The sequence below is a fragment of the Mytilus californianus genome, unplaced genomic scaffold, assembly GCF_021869535.1.
Source record: "Mytilus californianus isolate M0D057914Y unplaced genomic scaffold, xbMytCali1.0.p SCAF_22, whole genome shotgun sequence".
NCBI lineage: Eukaryota > Metazoa > Mollusca > Bivalvia > Mytilida > Mytilidae > Mytilus > Mytilus californianus.
In genome coordinates, this window is record NW_026262671.1 from 4,897,874 (window position 1) to 4,924,679 (window position 26,806).

General features: G+C 32.5%; 1 protein-coding gene across 2 annotated transcripts; it reads right to left on the reverse strand.

Moving 5' to 3' along the window:
- Window positions 1-699: 699 nt before the first annotated feature.
- Window positions 700-26,666, reverse strand: LOC127732152 (ras-related protein Rab-20-like). Of its 2 annotated transcripts, XR_007996083.1 has the most exons (6): window positions 26,529-26,656; window positions 18,643-18,736; window positions 12,484-12,540; window positions 9,993-10,105; window positions 1,643-4,355; window positions 700-1,475 (listed from the first exon to the last, which is right to left on the reverse strand). XR_007996083.1 is itself a non-coding variant. In XM_052241226.1 (5 exons), exons 1-5 carry the CDS (start codon window positions 26,555-26,557, stop codon window positions 3,998-4,000), a joined length of 651 nt encoding a protein of 216 aa, XP_052097186.1. In that variant the 5' UTR covers window positions 26,558-26,666; the 3' UTR covers window positions 700-3,997. The 2 variants fall into 2 exon arrangements, 1 of the variants encoding a protein (XP_052097186.1); XM_052241226.1 differs by having other exon boundaries at window positions 700-4,355; window positions 26,529-26,666.
- Between the last annotated feature and the right edge of the window lie 140 nt (window positions 26,667-26,806).

The window sequence follows — 26,806 nt, forward strand, 5'->3', positions numbered from 1 at the left end:
CTTGTCATGATAAAACTATTTATACCAATTATTGAATCCATATCTTCATGTATGACGAAAGAAAGTGCAGAAAACTGACTATTGAGTGAATTTTCTTAAGTCCAAGGACCATTACTCTGAACAAAATCATCAGACCAGAACAAAATTTGAACTTGATCTGTAACTTGTCATGATAAAACTATATACCAAATATCAAATCAATATCTTCAAGCATAAGGAAAAAAAGGTTGGAAAACTGATTTGCCGGACTGACGAATAGACAGACAGACAGACAGAGAACCAGACAGACAGACAGACAGACAGACAGAGTCCAAACCTAAAGTCCCCTTCAACTTCGTCGGTAGGGGACTAAAAATAGACAGGATTTTTTTTTACAAAAATCAGGGTACAATAAATAGTAAATGAATCCACAATATTAGCATAACTTAAATGATGCATTATGATATTGTACATTTCTGTTTCTAGATAAGGTAGGTGCATGGTATGTATATTTGTATAGTACCCAAAAAGTCAAGAGACAAGTGCTTTTGGTATGGGTCTTGAGCTATATTTATTTTTGTATTTGCTACTTTTCTGCTTTTTATCCAAATAGGCAAAACATCCATATGGACTGCCACCATGGACTAATAGTTGGTCAGTCACTAGGTCAGCTAAAATGTTGATACCTTATTATGACCACACGAATACAAAAACACAAAAAAAGCTGATAATATTTTTATTACAGGATATCAGATTTGTTCCATTAACAGTACACAGTTAAGGTATATTTCAAATACAGTCAAACCTGTATGTAAAGGTCACCCTAGGGACCAGAGAATACAGACCTTTCAAGACAGGTGACCTTTTAAATGAGGTTCACCATACATACGTATCACTACAGTGAGATTAAAATAGGCCGATCTGACATGACAGGTTTTTGTTTAAAAGATGTGAACTTTACATAATAAACTGTTAACACAGAGATATGTCTCGCCTTTTTGTAATTTTGATAATGCAAATGTTGAAATTAAAATTGCAATACTTTAACATGTAAGTTATGCAAATATTCAAAGTCAATGAACCATGACTGAAGGTACATGGCTAAACAATCTCCATGGACATGAGATGTGCCAATGCTAATACAACTTCATACCAAATACCAATGACTTATCATGAGTTTTTTTTCATTTAAACAAACCTAAACACAAACATTAACTTGTAAACTATGTAAAAGTTTCAAAGTCAATGAACCATGATGAGGGGTGGGGCTATATAATCTCCATGGAGACGAGACTTGCAAATGCCAATACATTTGCACACCAAATATCATTGACTTAACATTAGTGGTTCATCTTAAACTGATCTAATCACAACAAATACATGTAAACTAAGCAAAAGTTTCAAAGTCAATAGACCATGAGGGTGCAGGGCCAAATATTCTCCATGGAAATGAGATGCGCTAATGCTTATACAACTGCATACCAATTAACATTGACCTACCACTAATGGTTCCCCTTAAACTGACCTAATCGCAAACAAATACATGTAAATTAAGCAAAAGTTTCAAAGTCAATAGACCATGACTGAGGGGGCAAGGCCAAATAATCTCCATGGAATTGAGATGTGCCAATACTAATACAACTGCATACCAAATATCATTGACCTACCACTAGTGGTTCTCCATAATCTGACCTAGTCACAAACTAATACATTGTTGATGCTGGTGCCACCGGAAACAGCATACCTATGTTTGGCTTTTTGACTCCGTCAAGGCGAGACAAAAATGAGAAGCTGTGGTAAGATTGCCAACTCTCCACCAGACGAAATGACATAGAAGTTAACAACTGTATGTCACTAAACGGTCTTCAACAATGAGCAAAACCCATACTGGTTATAGCAAGTATGACTGTAGCTATACTATCTTTATTCACTAAGCCATGAAATTAAGCATCAACAAAAATAGAATTTTTCTTTCGATTCAAAAAAGTTTTCACCCAAGAAAATTAATGAATCCAAAATAGGGATTCAAGGTTTAATACAATCATCAATATCACATGTCAGTACCTTTAGAAGTTCCTATGAAACAATATTTGGTACATCAATAGACAAATAGCACCTCACTAAAAAAATGACTACAAATAATTTGTATAGACTGCCAAAATGAGCTGAATTACATGTTAGTTGCTTGTATAACATATTTCTATCACATGGAATGATTCTGACATCATAAATTACACAACTGATATCACAAATGTAAAACAATTAAAAATAGAAAACTACCTTATTGATGTACACGTATAATTTTACACAAAACTCTGGAAGACCTGCCTCCAAGCTACTATTTTTAAGTACATGGACAACAGATTATAACAAAAGAATGTACTTAGTACTAAGTTACAGTTAATATCCACAAGAATATTGAAAAAAAAATCATTCCACATGCTGTATCTTAAAGATTCTGCCCAGGTTTCATGACATTCCACGAAATTTTATCAAAGTTATTGATGTCTTCAACAAATTAAACGCAGTGTGCATCTAAATGATAACTGCAAAAAATAAGTATTATTAGTAAAATAAGGAAAAAAGAAAAATAAAAAAAAACAATACTGGACCAAAAACCAAACATAAATTACTACACACAATCATGTTGCTAAAAAATTAAAATTGTCTTAAACTAACAAAACTTAATCTAAAACAAATGGAATAAAATAATTGAACTTGATGAAAAACACTTAAAATGAGTGATAAACACACAATATTGTATCTGTTAACAATGAAAAGTTTTAGAATTAACATGAAAGTATAACTTGCATGTCTGTGATTCTGGGGTTATTTCCCAGTAATACTAATGGAACCAATAATTCTAAAATTATGAAAGCAAACCTTTAGGGACCAGGCGCATATCCAGGATTTGGTGTTAGGGGGTGGGGTGTGCTCCTGAGAATTACAAATTAGAGGACCATATTTTGACAAAAAAATGGCTGTAATTTTACCTATAAATAACATTTTTTTGAAAGGGGAGGGGGGCACACACCTGGGGTCAACTTATGTTCTTCAAAAATGGCTCTCTACAATGTATTACTCAAAATCACAAGTTTATAAAATTAAGAAAAAATTTAACATAGAGGCAGTTTTAACTATACATAAAAAGGTAAGGTGTAAAAATTTATTTAATAGGTATAGAACATTTATACCATTTTGATTTAGAAAACAGAAAATTATTGAAATTAAAAAGAAATTTCCTTCCCTAAAAAACAATATGATGTGCATGGACCTGCAAAACCTGACAGAAAATTTAACAACCTAATATTTTAAATGATAAGTTGCTTATTATAAGACTTACATAATAAAACCAGGAATATAATTATTGTTTAAGGATGAAATATATAATAAGAATAATTACATTGAAAACATTTTCATACCATTACTCCAAACCTGAGGGGTTACATTAGATGTCTTTCATTTGTATGCAAATTTGTTTGCCATTACTTAAAATCACACAAGTTCCCGCAAAATTTTGCATCATAATTTAAAACATTTGACGTCATAATCAAAAAGTGATTGTTACATGACGTCAGAAAGTTATAATAGGACCCTCATGCAAATGATATCTAAATAAAATGCTTGACATATGGAAAAGATTTCTTTAAAAACATGTGCCATGGTGTGCATGGAACCTTTACTAACACATTGCAATACATACCAAAAATTTGTTAGTGTAGACAGATCTAGGGTCATTCTCATATAATCCTGCTAAATACCCAAAAGGTTATATATGTCTATTCACCAAAATGTGACAAATCAGAGTAATTAATAACTTGACGTTACCATGGTTCTATCTGAATTTTTTATTATAATAAAATGTATTATAAACGGGGTGCTATAAGTTTATGGAAAACAGTGCTATTTTTAAATTTCATTGTGCTATATGAAAATACTGGGAAAACCCTGACACTCCTTGGTCCTTGATACAAATAAAAAAATATATACTAAATGCATAACACAAACAAAATAGATATCAACAACATCCTCCCTTTTTCTCTGGCGTCATTGCTGTACTTTCCCCTAAGTCAACTGTCCCACGGTTTTTATTTTTCATTTTTATCCGTTCTACATCTGACAATGGTAGGCAATGTCCAAATATATATTCAAACACCTCGTCCACATTTATTCCTTCAAGACTAGAGGTTTCAAAATATGGATCATGTTTCAACTTGGCATACTCAACATTAGGATTTATCTCCCTTGAATATTTCCTGGCTTCATCAACAGTAACTTTACGTTTACCAGGATTTAGTAAGTCTAATTTAGTTCCTACAATAACCTTAAAACAATTATCTTCTGTTGCTTGATCAACCAGAGGAACAAATCTCGATCTGAAAAAAAAATTTCATGCTTGAGTAATTCTCATTGAAATTTCTTTGTGTTGTTTTAGAAATTCAATTTTGAAAAATATGACTTGTTTGCTGTTTAAACGTTAAACTCAGGGTTTCCAAAACAGTCATGTTTGCTAGACAAATCTGTCAGAATAACACTGAACCAGACTTGTAGTGTAATGATTAAGAAACACTGCTGGAGGAGTTTTTATTTCCCGAGGGTATCAACAGCCCAGTAGTCAGCACTTCTGTGTTGACATGAATTATCATTGATATGGTCATAATTATAAATTAACTGTTTACAAAACTTTACATTTTTGAAATACTAATGCTTTTCTACCTCAGGAATAGATTAGGCCACAATTAAAAATATTTCAGTTTGCCCACGACCCATGATGACTGGGTGTGGGTAGGTAGGTAGGCAAATTCTTTTTTTTTTATCAGAATTTGCATGAAAATATTAAAACAGTATATCTTTTTTTTCCGTCAAATCTTTGTAGAGACAATCTAAAGCTATGAAAAACTGTCTGCCATTTTCACATGTTTTACTTCTTTACAGGGATGTCACTAGGTTTTGAAGTAGCAGGATTAATAATTAAAGTAGCAGGCAAGGATTGTGGACGTCATAGACGTCTAGTGCGACAAGCTTGCTCGTCGCCCATCACAGCGAGTTTTTTTTTTCTAAAATGGTGCAAAAATCCTGCATTCTGGGGGCTCCTGAACTCTAATTTAGTCCTAATCAAACACCATTTTTTTTAATGATGATAAGGTAAATGAGCAGCAAGATGGTCACATATTTTCTATAAAGTTGATCACATAAATATTATTATCACTATAACAAGACTTTCAGCTAACAAGTAATTGAAGTTGTTTTAGGAAAATGATGAAGGATGACTCTGTAAGACATGGTGATCATTCAGGAAAAGATTCAAATTTGAATTTATTAGTGGAAAATATTTTTAGTTTAACTGTAGACATGCAATTATTCAAATAATTCGAACCCATAGACATTTTTTTTTATTTCTCAGTATTAATAATTTCACATACTTATTACAATAAATCAAATGATGAATTGGACTGTTGCAGGCAAAAAGGTGAACTCTTTAAGGATGTACTTTGGTGAAATTAGAAAAATGTAGAATTTAAAATTGATACTATAAGTCAGAAGACTTCAAGAGCATTTAAGTTAAGAAGCAAACTAATGGAAAGAGAAGAAATCTACAATCTGCTTAAATTTTGGTATATGACCTTTTATGAGTTATTAATTGAAGTATTATATATGGAAAAAAAATGGGGGTCATGGGGCAAAATATTTTACCCTGTATCGTAGGAAAAAACCAGAGTCCAAACATCTGACAGAAATTCCAAAACCTGACCTAAGTACATTCTTAAATGCATAATCATGCAGGGCTCACACTACTTCAGAATCATAGGGAGAAGTGACTTCTCTTTTTGAAACTGATAGGGAGAAGTGCTCCTTTGCACACTGTGCTACAATGTTTGGTTTTTACTACCTATAGTACAAAGGGTCATATGTAAATAATGTTCTTTTTATATTGTTCAATTCATATCTGAGTATACAATTAAAGTAAAAGTTCAAATTCAAAGTTGTTTAAGTTTAGGTTCTTGTGAGAAACTACCAACTAAATATCTAGCACTAAAAAGATTTTTTTTTATGACAAAAAGATAAAGAAATTATAATATATAAATCACAATTCAATTAAAAAACTATCTTGTTTATCATGTTTATGAAATTCAGTGTTTCTCATCAAAAGATATACAAAGTTAAGCTGGGCCATATATATTGATATTAGTATTATAGTCCCAGAGTTAATTTAGCAAGTTTAATCAATATTTTGAAACAATCCATATATATGGAATTATATACATTAATCAAGTAAATCTAACAAATAGTCTGTTAATGCGTGTGGAATGCGCAATTTTTCCATTTGGGACCAATTTCCTTGTCAGCTGTTCCATTCATGCGTCCGTAGTTATTATTGTAAAAATACGGATTTCGGTCATAGCTGGTCCGTTTCCGATCCGTAGTTAGAAAACAGTTAATGGCGGATGTAGAAAATTTACAAAAATAAACGATGTTTGACAAGCTATTTGGAAAGGAATATAACGTTTTTAATGCAATAAATGGATTATATATTAAAAACATTTACTGGAGGCAATTTTTATCACGTTCAAATGAAGTAACAAACTTATTTTGTCGCCGAAAGTTTGATTGATGTACGATCTCGTGTAACAAGTACCGGAAGTGAATGAAGTGATAAAAAGTTGTTTTTTATTAAATAATCTGCTTCACACTGTAAAGTCAATGCTTAAATCTCTGTTCTTCAGAAAATGAATCGTTTATGTCTGAATTTCTTTAATTATCAATGTTTCATAGACTTGGTAAAAAATGAAAACTTTGTGAAAATATTATTTTTGACAATTTTGCAGTAGCGGCGCCAAAGCAGAAGTAACCGTTCGTTAAATCAGAAGATAAAAACCGAGAACATCGAATATCTATTAACTGCGTCTAGTACACACTTTCTTTTAATCTTATTCACAGTTACTTTCAAACGCAAAGACGACGAACATTAAGTTTTAAACAATGACGGAGCGGACACGAAAAAGATCCGAAAAAAAAAAAAATTCGTCAAAAAAACGGCAAAAAAAGAATTTGAGTTGGCTGGGTTTTTTTGGGTCGGTCGCGTTTGGGCAAACATACAATATTTTTATTTTGGCCTTACCTTAGCTGTATTTGGCAAAACTTTTAGGAATTCAATGCTCTTAAACTTTGTACTTTATTTGGCCTTTTTAACTTTTTTTGATTCAAGTGCCACTGATGAGTCTTTTGTAGACGAAACGCGTGTCTGGCGCAAATACAAAATTTCTATCCTGGTATCTATGATGATAGACAAAAGAAGATGTGGTATGAGTGCCAATGAGACAACTCTCCATCCAAGTCCAAATTTATAAAAGTAAACCATTATAGGTCAAAGTACGGTCTTCAACAAGGAGCCTTGGCTCACACCAAACAGCAAGCTATAAACGGCCCCAAAAATTACTAGTGTAAAACCATTCAAACGGAAAAACCAACGGTCTAATCTATATAAAAAACGAGAAACGAGAAACACTTATCAGGGGACTTATTGAAATAAGTGATTTTTAAATCACTTTTTTAAGTAGCAAATACGAAGTTTTGTCACAAATTGTGATTTTGTAGTTTTACCAAAATTTTAAACCACATAGGTTTAGATAATATCTTATCATTAGTAAAATTGAAAAAAAATGAACTTTTTGCTTCTTTTAAATAGAAGGTTTATGCCTTTGATGAAATCATTTAGCTGCAAATTCTATTTTAGTTGAAAAAATGCTATAATAATGGCTTTACATAATGAACTGATACTTTCTTAACAGATTTTTCCCAGCAGTGGGAGTATTTTTCCTGTAAAATTCAAGGTTTCATCTTACAGATTATGTAATAAAATTCTACTGTTCGCGATGAAAATTTCACTGTTCGGGGGTGTTGAAATTAGTGGGGGGTTATTAAAATAATGATACTTAAAGAAGTGATTTTTTGGAAGGAAATTGAGGTATGATACTTAAACAAGTGATTTTTTTGTCATTATCCTAGATTCATTACAAGGTCATCACCTGACATGACCCGGTCCTCCTATCAACACAGATGTTGGTTCTGATAATTTTAGCAACATTATTAGTCCCTGGATCATTAGTATTCTATATTTAAAGCTACAATAAAATTAAATCACTTAGTCTAGTGATTAATTTGTACTACTTAAATAAGTGATTATTAAAGAAAGACAACTCTTACTTCCAACCTTTATGGACATAATGTTACTTGAATCAGTGATTTAGAAAATCACTCATTTAAGTAAGTCCCCTGACTGCTAATGAACCACATCAACAAACGACAACTACTGAACATCAGATTCCTGACTTAGGACAGGTGCAAACAATTGCAGTGGGTTTAAACATTTGAATGGTACCAAACCTTCACCCTTATCTGAAACAATAGTGTAACATCACAACATAGAAAGACACACTATAAAATATCAATTGAAATGGCTTAACTCATTCAAAAGACATATTAACACCAGTGAATATGAGTTTATTTAGAAGTTTAGGCCATCATTTTGGATAGACAGGTTTCCCTGAGACAGACATATGTTTTCTGGTTCTATGAGTGACATAAAGACTACTGTGGATTCATTTATTTTCGTGGGTACCAATTTTCGTGGATTAAGGCAAACTTACATGTTCCTGGATATCTAATTTCGTGGTTTTGCAGAAGTCTGCATACAAGCCTATAGAACATTTGTTATTCGTTGAACATTTAATTTCTTGGTTGACCTGTACCCACGAAATCCATGAAAATTAGTATCCAACGAATAATAATGAATCCACAGTAATTACTGTAAAAAGAAACCCTTATCAAATACTCTGTCATAGAAACAGTTAATGCTTCATTATTTAGTGTTGCTCAGTCTTTAGTTTTCAATGTTGTGTTTTGTATACTGTTGTTTGTCTTTTGATCATTTTTCATTTTTTTGTCATGGCATTGTCCGTTTGTTTTTTCGACTTATTGAATTTAAATATATCCCTTTTGTATCTTTTGTCTCTCTTTTACTAACAAGGTTTAATTGGTTTTTAGACAGCTACAATGTACCTAATTATCTGACAGGTTAAAAAGTATCAGACAAAGATAGTTCTTTTTTTAATGGCTATCATGGTTGACTGCTTTGCAAGGAAATAGTTCAGCAATTAATGATTTAGTTTGTCAAAACTGATAATGCAAACGATTTTTAGCCAAGAAACCACAGAACCACATGTTTACAAATGTACAAGTGTGTGTATAAGTGTAAAATGTATCTGCAAGAAGATATGTTCTGTCTACTGATATGTGATTTCATCAAGCAATTTAGTCGCCTTTTTAAGTTATAATTGGAATTTCTGAGGAAAGCATGAAAATTTTAAGAAGTAAGATCAAACAAACAACACATATATGGGGGGGGGGGGGGGGGGGTAGGACCTTTATCGGGACTCCGGGATCGGGTGTTTTTAAGCTCTGGATTTCAGGATTGATCCTTTTGGGATCTGGGAATTCTTTTTTCGAATTTCGGGATTTAAATTTTTTAAATTCGGGACCTCAGGATTCCATGTTTTTAAGCCCGGGATTTCGGGATCAGGACCCCTCCTACCCCCCCCTATATATTATAACAAAAATAATCAACCGGGCAGGGAAAGTATAAATCAGCTCAGATTTCGAAAAAAACATTGTAACTATATTTATATCATTACAAAACATATAAAAATTGAGGAATTTGGTATATTTCTATCTTGAAGAAAATGATAATTTTGCTAATCATAATCTAAAAGAACCCTAGGGCTTTGTGTCATTTTTTACCATTATTTTTCAGTGAAAGTCCAAATTCAACACCCTTCATCCATGTCATCCCACCTTGTAGAACCCAACTTTTGTGTTAATTATTTATTAATGTTAATAGTCTCCCCTCCTCCTGAATATCTATGAAATACCTGCCACTGGATGTTAAGCAAGCAACAATCAATCAATCAAATAGTTATTTGTTTACACTTTATATTATTTGTATAAATACTCACTTTAGAGTTTCAAAGGTGTTTTCAATACATAAGTCAAATGCCAGGATAGCTGCCCCAGCATTTCTACAATAAAATGACGATAGCCCTGAAAATCTCTCATCTCCAGCAGTGTCCTACAAAACAAGTACAAACGAACTATAAAATTATTTTGAAATCGAAAGATATCATATTCTTAATGATTAATACAGGCAGATATTATTTTTATGACAAAATTTCCTTCAACATTCAAGAACCTTAACTTAATCAATCGTACGAAAGTAGCTGACATTACAGTTTATGGTTACATTAACAAGCATGAAGACAAAAAAGTGTGGAAAACTGATTATTTAAGTGAATTTTCTAAGTCCAAGGACCATAACTCTGCACAAAATCATCAGACCAAAACAAAATTCAACCTTGATCTGTAACTTGTCATGATCAAACTATATACCAATTATCAAATCAATATCTTCAAGCATGACAAAAAAAACTGTGGAAAACTGATTATTTGGGTGAATTTTCTAAGTCCAAGGACCATAACTCTGCACAAAATCATCAGACCACAACAAAATTCGAACTTGATCTGTAACTTGTCATGATAAAACAATACAACAAATATCAAATCAATATCTTCAAGCACGAAGAAAAAAAGTGTGGAAAACTGATTTGCCCGACAGACAGACAGACAGACAGACAGACAGACAAACAGACCGAGTGCAAACCTAAAGTCCCCTTTGACTTCGTCGGTAGGGGACTAATTAAGTTCTATAAACTGAAAAAAACAATACTTAAACATGTGGAAGTTTTCTATAGAATGTTGCTAAACAAAAACAAACTGAATTGTGAGCTATACCCCGCTATAAGTATTGGGTAAACAGGAATTGATCAGCAATGATGTAAACATGTATCACCATGATCACAGGGTATATAGCAACCTCACAAGAAGCTTGATTTTCTAATTTCTGAAAGCACTGATTTGTAGATTCAAAGAAAAATGCAACAAAAATTCCATTTTTGGGCAAGAAAATATTATAGTATTCAGCATGTTCAGTAAAAAGGAAGTGGTATAATTAGCAGACATATTTTTTTCCTTTTCATTCAGGATTCCAAATTAAAATTTTCAAATTAAGTTTGGTGGATATTTCATTTCTTCAGCATGATTCACTGTCTGCAACTATTCACAAAAAAATCTTGTAACTTTGGAACATCAACATGATTAATCAGAAAAATTTCTTAATCAAGATCCTTTCATCATGTTCATCAAGCCCAACATGCCCAATAGCAGTTTAAATTTAAAGTTTTGGAGTAAATCAATCTTACTGAATGAAAAAGTTGTACATAAGAATAAAATGTTCCAATGATCATGATGATGATATTTGAATACGGTAACAAATTAAAAACACAGTACGAGAAAATCACAAAAAAATCATACATACATGTAATTTGACTCATTGGCACTCATACCACATCTTCTTATATATAACATGTATAATTAACATGATTAACACATATAACTTACAAAAAATTTTAGTCAGGTGATGTTTTGTAAAAAGAATTGCATGAGTCAGGAGCCTTTAGTTCAGTGGTTGTCGTTTTTTTTCAAATCTGTCACTGATTTGTTTTTCGTAAATTGTTTTGTTATAAATTAGGCATTTAGTTTTTTCAATTGATTGTTTCATATTTCTCATGTGGGGTCTTTTACAAGTGTTTTATAGCAGACTTTACGGTATGGGGTTTTCTCATTGTTCAAGGCTGTCCAATTGCTCATACATGTAATTGCTTACATTCACTTCATTTGAATTTTGGTGAATAGTTGTCTCATTAGCAATCATACCACATCTCCTTATTCTTATATGCATATTCTAAACAGTGTTACTTACTAGTTACAATATATAGTTGCAAAATAGAATAATGGACAAAATGTGTAGAATAAAGGACAAAAAAAAATAAAGAACAGAGAATAATCAATGATAATGGGGTGCTAAAACATAAAGAATAGAGAATAACAGGCAAAATTTATAAAAAATAGAGGAAAATGAAAAAAATACAGAAATAAAGAAACCCCATCCAGACCCTAATCTTTTATTTCATTTGGAATCATCAATCAACACATTTCAATTTGTTACTTTAAGCCTCCTCATATAGATTTTTAGTCAGCATTGAATATTTGACATGTGTGGCATGCTAGAGAAAATCCGGCTTCATCATGTCCAAGAACTTTGTTAGGTACATGTATGTACATATTTATATAAAAAGTTCAGAATTTTCTTGTCTTAAATAGAAATTAGACTTACCCAAACAGCAAAATTATATGGTCCCCATTGTTTAAACAGAAATTAGACTTACCCAAACAGCAACATTTAATATATGGTCCCCATTGTTTTAAATAGAAATTAGACTTACCAAAACAGCAAAATTATATGGTCCCCATTGTTTAAACAGAAATTAGACTTACCCAAACAGCAACATTTAATATATGGTCCCCATTGTTTTAAATAGAAATTAGACTTACCCAAACAGCAACATTATATGGTCCCCATTGTTTTAAAAAGAAAGCTGCTCCAATGGTCTAAAAAAGGTAAGACATGAGATAAAATTAGAAAAATCACTAATTGCATGCAAGACAAGAATTTCGATCATGTCTAGTAATTGTAATTCACAACTATAAACACCAATGCTGTAGTATATGATTAGATCTGTTCAAGCTGGTAGGCAACCCAAAAAAAAGGAGGTACTTGTAGACCTAGGGCAAGGAACAAGTCAGGAGCCTGTAATTCAGTGGGTGTAGTTTGTTTCTGTAAATCATATTGTTTTTTGTTTATTGTATTGTACATAAATCAGGCCGTTAGTTTTTTTGTTTGAATTTTTGTACATTTGTCAATCTGGGGCCTTTTATAACTTACCATGCAGTATGAGTTTAGCTTATTGTTAAAGGTCTCAGTAACCATTGGTTGTTAAGTTTTACGTCATTTGGTCTCTGGTGGAGAGTTGTCTCATTGGTAATCATACCACATCTTCTTAATTTTACATATTAAAACAACTGTTAAACTTTAATCATGTTAATGGTGTGTTTATTTGTTCATAAAATATTAACATGATTAGGTGCCCATGTTGACCAACATCATGAACACGGTGTTCATACAATATAAAAAGCCCAAGTTGACCAACATGGTGTTCATACAATATAAAAAAGCCCAAGTTGACCAACACGGTGTTCATACAATATAAAAAGCCCAAGTTGACCAACATGGTGTTCATACAATTTAAAAAGCTCAAGTTGCCTAACATGGTGTTCGTAAAATAAAAAGAGCTCAAGTTGCGTAAAAAACATGTTGCACAAGCTATAAACTGATCTAATGATAAAATGCTTCGCTGGGCGCAGCTTGATACGACCGCAGAGGTCGAACCCTGAACAGTTGGGGCAAGTATGGACACAACATTCAAGCTTGATACAGCTCTGAATTTGGATTGTGATTAAATATTTGACACAGCATAGGTTTCTGACACAGAAAGAATGTGGTCTAAGAACTTCAATTTTTTTAATTTACCTATTATGGTCCAATGTCCAAAATCAAAATACATGGTTAGATTCAGCATATCAAAGAACCTCATATATTCAATTTTTGTTGAAATCAAACAAAGTTTAATTTTGGACCCCAACTTGGACAAACTTGAAAACTGGTCCCATAATCAAAAATCTAAACACATGTTTAGATTCAGCATATCAAAGTACCCCAAGAATTCAATTTTTGTTAAAATCAAACTAAGTTTAATTTTGGACCCTTTGGACCTTAATGTAGACCAATTTAAAAAACGGGACCCAAAATTAAAAATCAAAATACACGGTTAGATTTGGCATATCAAAGAACCCCAATAATTCAATTTTTGATGAAATCAAACAAAGTTTAATTTTGGACCCTTTTGACCTCAATATGAACCAATTTGATAGCGGGCCCACAAATAAAAAATCTAAATACATGGTTAGATTCAGCATATCAAAGAACCCCATATATTCAATTTTTGTTGAAATCAAACAAAGTTTAATTTTGGACCCCAATTTGGACCAACTTGAAAACTGGGCCAAAAATCTAAAATCTAAATACATGTTTAGATTCAGCATATCAAAGAACCCCATATATTCAATTTTTGTTGAAATCAAACAAAGTTTAATTTTGGACCCCAACTTGGACCAACTTGAAAACTGGGCCCATAATCAAAAATCTAAACACATGTTTAGATTCAGCATATCAAAGAACCCCAAGAATTCAATTTTTGTTAAAATCAAACTAAGTTTAATTTTGGACCCTTTGGACCTTAATGTAGACCAATTTAAAAAACGGGACCCAAAATTAAAAATCTAAAAACACAGTTAGATTTGGCATATCAAAGAACCCCAATAATTCAATTTTTGATGAAATCAAACAAAGTTTAATTTTGGACCTTTTGACCTCAATATGAACCAATTTGATAGCGGGCCCAAAAAATAAAAAATCTAAATACATGGTAAGATTCAGCATATCGAAGAACCCCATATATTCAATTTTTGTTGAAATCAAACAAAGTTTAATTTTGGACCCCAATTTGGACCAACTTGAAAACTGGGCCAAAAATCTAAAATCTAAATACATGTTTAGATTCAGCATATCAAAGAACCCCATATATTCAATTTTTGTTGGAATCAAACAAAGTTTAATTTTGGACCCCAACTTGAAAACTGGTCCCATAATCAAAAATCTAAACACATGTTTAGATTCAGCATATCAAAGAACCCCAAAAATTCAATTTTTGTTAAAATCAAACTAAGTTTAATTTTGGACCCTTGGGACCTTAATGTAGACCAATTTAAAAAACGGGACCCAAAATTAAAAATCTAAATACACGGTTAGATTTGGCATATCAAAGAACCCCAATAATTCAATTTTTGATGAAATCAAACAAAGTTTAATTTTGGACCCTTTTGACCGCAATATGAACCAATTTGATAGTGGGCCCACAAATAAAAAATCTAAATACATGGTAAGATTCAGCATATCAAAGAACCCCATATATTCAATTTTTGTTGAAATCAAACAAAGTTTAATTTTGGACCCCAACTTGGACCAACTTGAAAACTGGGCCCATAATCAAAAATCTAAACACATGTTTAGATTCAGCATATCAAAGAACCCCAAGAATTCAATTTTTGTTAAAATCAAACTAAGTTTAATTTTGGACCCTTTGGACCTTAATGTAGACCAATTTAAAAATGGGACCCAAAATTAAAAATCTAAATACACGGTTAGATTTGGCATATCAAAGAACCCCAATAATTCAATTTTTGATGAAATCAAACAAAGTTTAAATTTGGACCCTTTTGACCTCAATATGAACCAATTTGATAGCGGGTCCACAAATAAAAAATCTAAATACATGGTTAGATTCAGCATATCAAAGAACCCCAAGAATTCAATTTTTGATGAAATCAAACAAAGTTTAATTTTGGACCCTTTTGACCTCAATGTGGACAAAGTTGATAACGGGGCCCAAAAATCAAAAATCTAAATACATGGTTAGATTCAGCATATCAAAGAACCCCATATATTCAATTTTTGTTGAAATCAAACAAAGTTTAATTTTGGACCCCGATTTGGACCAACTTGAAAACTGGGCCCATAATCAAAAATCTAAATACATGTTTAGATTCAGCATATCAAAGAACCCTAAAAATTCAATTTTTGTTAAAATCAAACTAAGTTTAATTTTGGACCCTTTTGACCTTAATGTAGACCAATTTAAAAAACGGGACCCAAAATTAAAAATCTAAAAACACGGTTAGATTTGGCATATCAAAGAACCCCAATAATTCAATTTTTGATGAAATCAAACAAAGTTTAATTTTGGACCTTTTGACCTCAATATGAACCAATTTGAAAGCGGGCCCAAAAAATAAAAAATCTAAATACATGGTAAGATTCAGCATATCGAAGAACCCCATATATTCAATTTTTGTTGAAATCAAACAAAAAAAAGTTTAATTTTGGACCCCAATTTGGACCAACTTGAAAACTGGGCCAAAAATCTAAAATCTAAATACATGTTTAGATTCAGCATATCAAAGAACCCATATATTCAATTTTTGTTGGAATCAAACAAAGTTTAATTTTGGACCCCAACTTGGACTAACTTGAAAACTGGTCCCATAATCAAAAATCTAAACACATGTTTAGATTCAGCATATCAAAGAACCCCAAGAATTCAATTTTTGTTAAAATCAAACTAAGTTTAATTTTGGACCCTTTGGACCTTAATGTAGACCAATTTAAAAAACGGGACCCAAAATTAAAAATCTAAATACACGGTTAGATTTGGCATATCAAAGAACCCCAATAATTCAATTTTTGATGAAATCAAACAGTTTAATTTTGGACCCTTTTGACCGCAATATGAACCAATTTGATAGTGGGCCCACAAATAAAAAATCTAAATACATGGTAAGATTCAGCATATCAAAGAACCCCATATATTCAATTTTTGTTGAAATCAAACAAAGTTTAATTTTGGACCCCAATTTGGACCAACTTGAAAACTGGGCCAAAAATCTAAAATCTAAATACATGTTTAGATTCAGCATATCAAAGAACCCCATATATTCAATTTTTGTTGAAATCAAACAAAGTTTAATTTTGGACCCCAACTTGGACCAACTTGAAAACTGGGCCCATAATCAAAAATCTAAACACATGTTTAGATTCAGCATATCAAAGAACCCCAAGAATTCAATTTTTGTTAAAATCAAACTAAGTTTAATTTTGGACCCTTTGGACCTTAATGTAGACCAATTTAAAAACGGGACCCAAAATTAAAAATCTAAATACACGGTTAGATTTGGCATATCAAAGAACCCCAATAATTCAATTTTTGATGAAATCAAACAAAGTTTAAATTTGGACCCTTTTAACCTCAATATGAACCAATTTGATAGCGGGTCCACAAATAAAAAATCTAAATACATGGTTAGTTTCAGCATATCAAAGAACCCCAAGAATTCAATTTTTGATGAAATCAAACTAAGTTTAATTTTGGACCCTTTTGACCTTAATGTAGACCAATTTGAAAACGGAACCAAAAATTAAGAATCTAAATACACGGTTAGATTCGGCATATCAAAGAACCCCAATAATTCAATTTTTGATGAAATCAAACAAAGTTAAATTTTGGACCCTTTGGACCTCAATGTGGACCAATTTAAAAACGGGGCCCAAAATCCAAAAACTTAATACACGGTTAGATTCAGCATATTAAAGAACCCCAAGAATTCAAGAATAAAATCCCATTGAAATTGATCAAGAAATAAGTAATTTATACGGAGTATCTTCTTTTGCACAATACTGTGCAATTGAATATTTCTTGCTATTGTGCAATACTGTACAATTGACAATTTCTTGCTATTGTGCAATATTGTGCTATTGGATATTTCTTGCTATTGCGCAATACTGTGCAATTGAAGATTTCTTGCTATTGCGCAATACTGTGCAATTGAAGATTTCTTGCAATTGTGCAATACTGTGCAATTGAAAATTTCTTGCTATTGCACAATACTTATTATATAATAATTTACACATCCTGTTTGGTGTGTATCTCCTACCATATCATTATTATTTGCTTTTAAATATTAATCAGAAATAACCAACTTAAAATGGAAAATTTTAAAAGAAAAAAAAAAGGAAAAAAAGAAAAAAAAAGAAACCCCCCCCCCCCCCCCAAATTTTTTGAACCCCCTTATGATTCATCACCCCCAAACTCAATCCAAGCCTTCCCTTTGTGGTATGGTACCTTGCAGTACAATTTCAGAGAGATCCATACACTTGAACACAAGTTATTGTCTGGAAACTAGAAAAATGCTTATTTTTGGCCCCTTTTTGGCCCCTAATTCCTAAACGTTTCGGGCAATTACCCACAAACTCAATTCCAGCTTTCCCTTTGTGATATGGAACTTTGTAGTACAATTTCAGAAATATTCAAACACTTACACACAAGTTATTGTCATGAAACTAGAAAAATGCTTGTTTTTTGCCCCTTTTTTGGCCCCTAATTCCTAAAATTTTGAGGCAATTACCCCCAAAATCAATTACAGCCTTCCCTTTGTGATATGGAACCTTGTGGTACAATGTCAGAGAGATCCATACACTTACACACAAGTTATTGTCTGGAAGTTACAAAAATGCTTATTTTTGGCCCCTTTTTGGCCCCTAATTCCTTAACTGTTGGTACCATAACCCCCAAAATCAATCCCAACCTTCCTTTCGTGGTATTGAACCTTATGGTAAAATTTCATGGAGATCCATTCACTTAAACTAAAGTTAGAGTGCGAAAACCAATGTGTCTTCGGACGACGCCGGACGACGACGACGACGACGCCAACGTCATACCAATATACGACCAAAAAATTTTCAATTTTTGCGGTCGTATAATAATTGCTTGATTTGAATGTCTCAAATATTACTTACTTAATTAATTGCAAATTTGTATTCAAACACATAAAGTAGGTTCTATTGCCTGAATGCATATTTTTTCACAAAGTGATTTTTTTTTTATTAGAAAATTAGAACAGATATACAATTTTGTAGTATTCAGTAGCTATCACAAGATGTTTTTTCTTCTTTGATACAATTATAACAACCTGAAAACATACCGCTTCTGTTTTTTCAAACTTTCCTTCGATATAACGGTTAACAAAACAGGTCTTCCCAACACTGTATTCTCCCAGGATGATAACCTTCAGGTCCCTGCAATTCAAATATTAAAAAATGCAATTATATATATGGCTTCCTGATTTTTTTTTTGGCAATTATTATATTTTACATTTTTTTCAGTAATTCAGCTTGAGATTGACCATATTGTTATCATCTAAATGTGTTGTCACATGATTGATTCTGTAAAAGACAGAACATTTGCAATAAAATTTAAACAAACTGATTTTCTTCCTGTGCCATTGACACACACGGTCTGAAAGTATGATTCTTCCTCCACTATCTGCACCAAAATCCTCTCCAACTACCAGTCCCAAGACCAAAATCCTCTCCAACTACCAGTCCCAAGACCATACCAGTCCCAAGACCAAAATCCTCTCCAACTACCAGTCCCAAGACCAAAATCCTCTCCAACTACCAGTCCCAAGACCAAAATCCTCTCCAACTACCAGTCCCAAGACCAAAATCCTCTCCAACTACTAGTCCCAAGACCAAAATCCTCTCCAACTACCAGTCCCAAGACCAAAATCCTCTCCAACTACTAGTCCCAAGACCAAAATCCTCTCCAACTACCAGTCCCAAGACCAAAATCCTCTCCAACTACCAGTCCCAAGACCAAAATCCTCTCCAACTACCAGTCCCAAGACCAAAATCCTCTCCAACTACCAGTCCCAAGACCAAAATCCTCTCCAACTACTAGTCCCAAGACCAAAATCCTCTCCAACTACCAGTCCCAAGACCAAAATCCTCTCCAACTACTAGTCCCAAGACCAAAATCCTCTCCAACTACCAGTCCCAAGACCAAAATCCTCTCCAACTACCAGTCCCAAGACCAAAATCCTCTCCAACTACCAGTCCCAAGACCAAAATCCTCTCCAACTACCAGTCCCAAGACCAAAATCCTCTCCAACTACCAGTCCCAAGACCAAAATCCTCTCCAACTACCAGTCCCAAGACCATACCAGTCCCAAGACCAAAATCCTCTCCAACTACCAGTCCCAAGACCAAAATCCTCTCCAACTACCAGTCCCAAGACCAAAATCCTCTCCAACTACCAGTCCCAAGACCAAAATCCTCTCCAACTACCAGTCCCAAGACCAAAATCCTCTCCAACTACTAGTCCCAAGACCAAAATCCTCTCCAACTACCAGTCCCAAGACCAAAATCCTCTCCAACTACTAGTCCCAAGACCAAAATCCTCTCCAACTACCAGTCCCAAGACCAAAATCCTCTCCAACTACCAGTCCCAAGACCAAAATCCTCTCCAACTACCAGTCCCAAGACCAAAATCCTCTCCAACTACCAGTCCCAAGACTAAAATTCCGATATTTTTCTTGTGTGTATAAACATGATAAGTAAACAAAGTTTTGTAAATACTTACTTGCCAGAATAAAATTTTACTAGTCTGGGGCATTGGACTAGTGGCTTATATGCTAATGGTGCAGTTTGCCTTTACAGTTTTTTCATTCAGTTTTTCATGCGCAAATTAAAGAAAGGTCACAGATCGGAGAAAACAGAAATGCGGAGCTCAAAGTATTTATTGTTACAGGTACATGTACATGAAATGCTTTTTCTTAATTTTTCTGTATTCTGGGAGGAAAATATGTCTATCTTTTCTGTGCTTACCTGGTTTTGGTGTACTGAATGTTGCTGTCTGTGTACAAGTGCACTGGTTTCAATGTTTTCCTAACACATTTTTTTCGAAGGACAGTGACATAAACTTTGAAGAATTGGGCTTGTACATAGTAACTGCAGTGTTCTAGTTAGGGACTGAAGACAGAGAGGCACTTTGCATGACCATCAAATTTTTTCTTTTAAATTGGCAAATGTAAATAGTCCATTTAGTCATGTTATTCTATATTATTTTTACCCCAACTTAACTTCCTACTTGCAGAGATATGTGAGGTTTCCAATGCCTTAAAAAATTAAATGGAAAATGTGTCCATGGGACACAGATGATGCCCCCGCTTGCATATAACAATGTATAACGTTATAAAGGGACATGACTCAAGATTGGTAAAAGAGACACCACCCAAATTCAAACTTGGTCTGGGTTTTGTTGTAATAAGCATTGTGTATAAATTTCACAACATTTGGTTGAGGCAAACTTAAGTTAGAGAATGGAAACGAAAAATTCAGCTGTTTTCCATTTGTAAACAGTCAAGGATATAACTCTATAGGGTTATTAGAGAAAAATAACATACATTTGTTATTGTGGACTAAAAAATCAAAGAACTGCATGTGATAACATATGTATGTTACATGTTTCAAAGGGACAATATACATCATTTGTTTTGTTAAAATGTATACAAGTTCTATTGATATTACTATTGTCTTTATGTATACTTAACTATAGAAAGATATAACAGTTCATAGTTTGCCAATCATGCATAGTACACCTATGTTATTGCAGAAAAAGTATGCCTATAATAACTAAAGGGTGTTATTACAGCTTCTCTACATCACTCCTAAGCATTTGTTCAGACATTCATCATGCTTAATTACAATGAATTTTAATTTATTGTAAGAAATAATGATCAGAGCATGTAATGAGGTTCTGCGCAAGCTTCCCAGTAATTCCCAAGTGTCTCATACATGTATAACAAGTTACATGCCTTTATATTAATAACTAAGCCTTGTTATTACAGCTAAGTTTATCCCTTAAAAGCCTCGTCTCATTGATTTACCATGGTAAATGAAAAATGTATTAATTTAATTCAAAAATTAGTTATCAAGGCTATGCATTTAGTTTCTGCGCAAAGTTTCCAGAGTTCCCTAGAGCCCACTAAAAATCAAATTATGTATGATTTATTTTACAAATAACAAACATATGTTATTACAGATTTAGAAAAATTTAAGGATTAAAGAGTAGACAACTCATGAAAGTATCTGTAATAACACATTCAAGTTATTTTCTGTAATAACCCTATAGAGTTATATCCCTGACTGGTAAAGGGGCATAACTCAAGAACGGTAAAAGTGATGCCACCCAAAATCAAACTCGATCTGTGTTTTGTGGTAATATTGAGGCAAAACAGATGTATGGACTGACGTAAAGATGGACAAGGGTAACACTTAATGCCTCTCATCTGCGGCGGGGAATAAAATTTTTTTCACTGTCTTGCTTTCTTCAAGGGTTAATGCTCCAGATACCGCCATTAAGCAAGATGAATAGATGACAAGGATTTGAAATCATCTAGGAATTTATACATGTTATATACAGTAATTTGGAGGTTCATTGGTTCTACATCTGACAGCAGTGTATTTAATGTGGAGGTGCGTTTAAGGTCTAACACAGTTTAGTTCCTTTCACCACCTTTTTTAGAGCCATATTTAAATTTTAATGTTATCTAAATGCAAAAGCTTCAAATTGTTTTAAAAGTTTAATATGAATTGTAAAACAACAGTTTTTGAATATAACACTCAAGAGTAATTGTTTACATGTATATGTATGTAAACACAACCATTTTTGTACTATTCATGCTATTGTTATCAGTCACTAAATTTGTTATCCATTTGCCAAATTGGGATTCTGTCTCTCAAGTGATTAGTAGGAGGCCAATTTGGGATATTTCTGGGGATACAGAATGACAAAAGGGATTAGTTACCCGTTACCTACAAGTAGTCTTTATCTTCCTCCTGACCCTTAGCAGGAGATTCGCTTTCCACATGTTATAATTTGCACCATTCAACTTATTGATCTGACATGCGAAGCCCTCTTACAAAAAATGTAGCATAAGTCATCATTGTTAGTATTAGTCGGTATATGTATGTTACTATACATGTACATAAAAGTATAATTAATAGGCAACTTTCGAATTCATGCATTTTCCCGTAAATTTCCTATGTCACACAGCTTATGTTATTACATTGTACATCACAGTAAAAACTGATTGTTCGATTACATGGTTTACGCTGACTGACCTCTGGTCAATTGATGTTAATCATTCATAAAAAACAGCTCGAGATTGGTGTATAGTTCACGCTTTCATGTTGATCCGGCCCCAAGTGTTTCGTCTCAAGTCGTTTCATCCCAAGTCGATCCGGCCCCAATTTAAAAAAATATTTATGAGGAATGAAAAAATATATATATATGAATTGTAATAATATTAAAGATGGACGGTAAAAATAGTAAGCCTATTATCACTGATTATATTCAAATATTAATTTTCATTAGACAAATGTTAGATGAGATATTTGAATTGGAAGATTTTTTTAAATATGTCAAATATTTATATTAAGATTTCATATAGAAATATAATATCATTTTGATATAAAATATTTGAATTCACATCAATTTATCACCTTAAACACATTAAATGCTAAGGCAAATTTGCAGATCTAACAATGCTGTTTCTAAATTGGAAACGAAGTATACATAAATTACAGTGTTAGCTTTGTATAACCACAGGTTATCCAATGGATAATGTTGTCACATATTTAGACGTATTTAACAAAAATTAAAATTTGATGTGTTGGCATGGCATAAATTATACATTAAATTAAAATTATCATCCCTTACTAGACAAAAAAAAAATTAAACATCTGATCTGCAAGGTTCAATAAAAGAACAGTGTTCCAATATCCCCTGCGTTGCACATATTTTAAATTTACAAGGGGCATTCCTCTTTTAAATAAATGTGGATAGTGTCCACGTGGACACAGATGATGCCCCCGCTTGCATATCATATAGTTATAAAGGGACATAACTGAAGAACAGTAAAAGTGATGCTACCCAAATTTGAACTTGATCTGAGTTTTGTGGCAATAAGCATTGTGTGTAAGTCTCATAACATTTGGTTGTGGCTAACTTAAGTAGAGAACAGAAACTAAAAATTCTGCAATTTTTCTATTTGCAAACACGCATAACTCTAGAACGGTTGTGTATAAGTTTTATAACATTTGGTTGAGACAAACTAAAGTTAGAGAACGGAAACGAAAAATTCAGCAATTTTTATGTTTATAAAGGGACATAACTCAAGAATGGTAAAAGTGTTGCCACCAAATTTCGTACTTAATCTGTATTATGTAGTAATAAGCATCATGAGCATTGTGTATAAGTTTCATACCATTTGGTTGAGGCAAACTAAATTTAGAAAACGGAAACAAAAAATTTGTACTTGATCTTAGTTTTGTGGTAATGAATATTGTGTATAGGTTTCATAATGTTTGGTTAATAAACATTCTTATATTAACACTTACCTATAGTTTTTTTAAGTTAAATTTATTCAGATTGGTCCACTTCATCTTTATTGAAAACTACAACTACACTTATGAAAAAAGTTTAATTGTGAAACTGTGATTTTTTTCATGATAATAGTCCAAAAATGGGTAAAAACTGATGAAAAATGGGAAAATCATCAGAATTGGGTGCTTTCAAATGGCCGTAGCAAAAAAAGAAGTGCACCAACATGTGATTTTTTCGTCACCAATTATTTTTTTACAGTCAAAGAATCCCAAAAATCAAGTTAAGTTAAAAAGTTTAATTCTAAAACTTTTTGGCTCCTCAGACATGTCAGAGGTGTACATCCTTAAGTAAAAACTATTTCGAATTGGGGCCAGATTGGTTTGGGGCTAGTCCAAATAATTATGACGTCTTGCAAGGCTATGTTAATTTTTTTCTGTGACGCCTTCCTATGAAAAAATTAAAATAGCTTTGCAAGACGTCATAATTATCAGTCGGGGGACTTATTGAAATAAGTGATTTTTAAATCACTTATTTAAGTCATGTACGTAGCAAATTCGAAGTTTTGTCACAAATTGTGATTTTGTAATTTACCAAAATTTTAAACACATACATGAGATAGGTCATTTGTAGGTTTAGATAATATCTTTTCATTAGTAAAATTGAAAAAAATGAACTTTTTGCTTCTTTTAAGCGGCAAGGTTTATGCCTTTGATGCCATCATTTAGCTGCAAATTCTATTTTAGTTGAAAAAATGCTATAAAAATGGCTTTACATAATCAGTCAAGGGTCTAACTTAATTAAGTTATTAGAGAAAAATAACATACATGTCGTTATTGTGGGCTGAAATATAAAAAAACTGTGATAACATATGTATGTTACATGTTTCAAAGGGACAATATACAACCTTTATTTTGTTAAATTTTTCACAAGTTCTAATGATATTATAATTTTCTTTATGTATACTAAACTTTGCAAAGATATAACCGTTCATAGTTTACCAATCATGCATAGTACACCTATGTTATTACAGAAAATATATTCCTGCAATAACCAAAGGGTGTTAATACAGCTTCTATACATCTCTTTAAAGCCTTTGCTCAGACATATATCACAATGTATTTCAATTCATTGTAAGAAATGATGATCAGAGCTTGTAATGAGGCACTGCGCAAGATTCCAAGTAATTCCTAAGTGTCTCATTTACTCTCATATAATAAGTTACATGCCTGTAATAACTAAGCCTTGTTATTACAGCTTAGTTTTGCCTTAAAGGCCTTGTCTCATCGATTTAACATGGTTGATCAAAATTGTATTAATGGAATTGGAAATTTCACTGTTCGGGGGGGTGTTGAAATTAGTGGGGGTTATTAAAATAATGATACTTATAAAGAAGTGATTTTTTGGAAGGAAATTGAGTTATGATACTTAAACAAGTGATTTTTATGTCATTATCCTAGATTTAGTACAAGGTCATCACCTGACATGACCCAGTCATGACCACACAGATGTTGGTTCTGATAATTTTAGCAACATGATTAGTCCCTGGATCATTAGTATTCTATATTTAAAGCTACAATAAAATTAAATCACTTAGTCTAGTGATTAATTTGTACTACTTAAATAGGTGATTATCAAAGAAAGACAACTCTTACTTCCAACCTTTATGGACATAATGTTACTAGAATCAGTGGTTTAGAAAATCACTCATTTAAGTAAGTCCCCTGACTGATTATTTGGACTAGTTTGGCCGTAGGTCTTTTCACCACCGAACGCCACCGCACACCGCCGAACACCACCGAACACATTAAAATACCATCTAACACACCTAAATATATAATGTTTTCATCTTTATTTATATATTTGACTTACCTTCTGAACGAGGATGAATATGTTTATACATATATATATATATACCCAAATTAATGAGAAATGATAACAAGAGAACCAAAAAGAACAGTCTTGAAGGGCTGTTGTCAGAACAGTACACTTTCAAGTCTAACATTTTTTAAATATAATTATTGTGATAATTTCACATTAAATAAAATGTTTTAACTTATTTGAACAATTTATTTCTAATAATTGAAAAGTAAAGACCATAAGATAATATACAATGAAATACAGACAATGTAAATCCGGAAAAATATTGCTGGATCCGGAAGCGTTTTTTTTTTAATTTTGATTCTCAACTTTAACATCACTAATGCAGATAAAAATGTGAAAAACATGACAATAGGATTACATTTTACGTAATTTAATCGATTTTATTGTTTTATTGTGTAACATTACTGTTTTTCTTAAGGGTTAGTGGTCTTTTTGGGAGTTCGGTGGTGTTCGGCTGTGTGCGGTGTTGTTCGGTGGTGAAAAGACCGACCCCAAGTTTGGGGCTGGAACGACCTGACAGTGACACTCATGCAATAAGTCATTTATAGCATGCTGAATATTTCATCATCACATATACGTATGTAGAAACGATTAAGCATGGTATTCGTTTCAAGATAGAAAATATTTAATACTTAGAATTCCAATTGTCAAGCCTTTCACAGAATCTATATATTGATTTCGTTGAACTTTAAGCCTTACCATTTTCAGTTTTCTTTTATTTTGTATGTACTGAATTATTGTGTGTTTAGCAAAACTTACGCTTTCTTCTTAATTCCTGGGGTTGCCATTTTCCCTTCCACTGAGGGTTGTCAGTTTATATTTATACATGTGTCATAATCAAAAATCTTTGAATCATATCACACCCAGCTGAGAAACTAAACCGGAAGTTTTTATTGCTGAACTGGTTGAGTTAAATACCACACATATGTAAAGTGTTACAGTATGTCAACAGAAACCCCAATATCTTAATATTTTATTTGACACTTTATTAACTTTGACGTTTGAACATCACATTTTTGATAAAAGCATATCCCCTC

Bases quoted from the DNA above. Each gene is read 5' to 3' on its own strand.
- LOC127732152 (XM_052241226.1), bottom strand. From the start codon at position 26,557: ATGGCAACCCCAGGAATTAAGAAGAAAGC. The intron at 18,737-26,528 runs GTAAGTTTTGCT...TTTGAATTGCAG, and splicing joins CCAGGAATTAAGAAGAAAGC to GGACCTGAAGGTTATCATCC. The intron at 10,106-12,483 runs GTAAGTCTAATT...CTTGTTTTGTAG, and splicing joins CATATAATGTTGCTGTTTGG to GACACTGCTGGAGATGAGAG.